We start from the raw sequence: 1,021 nt of genomic DNA, 5'->3' as shown, positions 1-1,021 counted from the left end.
TCACAGCATTGCTAAAACAGGAGCGTTCACAGTTTCCCTCTGGGAATCTTCCTATACTTTCTTTAGAGTTAAAATGTCCATAAGATGCAGTAAACTCACTATGGGTTTTTTATTTTTTTTTTGTGGGTTTTTTTTTGGTGTTTTTTTGGTTTTTTTGGTTTTAGTTTTTAAGTCTTAAAAATAGAAGTGAACCGAAACACTCTCTTTCTCTCTCTTTTTTTTTTGTTTTTTTTTTTCGGAGAACCTTCATAAAGCCCAGGAAAAGCCACGGGGCCTCGGAGACAAACCTTCCTACCCAGACAAACGGGCCACCGAACCGGGGCGTCCTCCTTTCCCCCAGAAGCTCAGGGACGTCCTGGTGCTTCTCCAGGGCCCGTGCCACAGCTCCTGGAGGGCTCGCTCCTCAAACCCACGGCGGGCGGGCGCCGGCGGGACGCCCGCGGGCACCGGGAAAGCGCGGCAGTCCTGCCCCCGGGGGTGCTCCCGGGGGGTCAGTAGGGCCTCCAGACGGCCTCCTCCAGCCGCGCCGTGCTGGCCATGTTGGTGGGCGAGTTGCTGTGGCTGCCCTCGGCCTCCACCACGTCGCTCTGGCTGGGCAGGTTGGGGTTGAGCAGCGCCGAGCCCGTGGAGGCGTTGGTGCAGGGCGGGTGGATGCGCGGCGGGGAGCGGTCGCCCCCGGAGAGCATGGAGAACTGGTAGGAGCCGGCCGAGGTGCCGTAGTACAGGTGGTAGGAAGGGGAGCCGGCCTGGAAAGGGCCGCCCTGGGCCTGCGAGGAGCCCGGGTAGGGCGGCGGGAGGTACGTGTGGTAGCGGGAGGCCGTGGACATGGCGGACATGCCGATGCCGATGCCGGAGCTGACGGGCGTGGGCGTGTAGGTGAAGGCCCCCGGGTAGTGCATCCGCGGGTCGGAGATGGACGGCAGCGCCGGGAAGGAGCGGTCGATGCCCACCCGGGGGTCGCTGAAGGCCGTCAGGTCTGAAGCGCCTGGGCGGGAGGGAGGGAGAGCAGGTGGGTTAAAGA

The 1,021-nt window shown here is 61.4% G+C and overlaps 1 protein-coding gene across 1 annotated transcript in view; it reads right to left on the bottom strand.

Moving 5' to 3' along the window:
- Window positions 1-470: 470 nt before the first annotated feature.
- The window catches only part of RUNX1 (RUNX family transcription factor 1), an 88,054-nt gene continuing 87,503 nt past the window's right edge, over window positions 471-1,021 (bottom strand). The window contains exon 5 of the mRNA XM_029964948.1: window positions 471-985. Within this exon, the coding sequence (XP_029820808.1) occupies window positions 492-985 (494 nt within the window). The 3' untranslated portion in view covers window positions 471-491. The remainder of the gene's footprint in view (window positions 986-1,021) is intronic.

Source organism: Manacus vitellinus, unplaced genomic scaffold (assembly GCF_001715985.3).
Source record: "Manacus vitellinus isolate BGI_N305 unplaced genomic scaffold, ASM171598v3 scaffold_86_pilon, whole genome shotgun sequence".
Taxonomy (NCBI): Eukaryota; Metazoa; Chordata; class Aves; order Passeriformes; family Pipridae; genus Manacus; species Manacus vitellinus.
The sequence above is the reverse complement of the archived record's forward strand: the minus strand, read 5'-3'. Positions and strand labels throughout refer to the sequence as shown.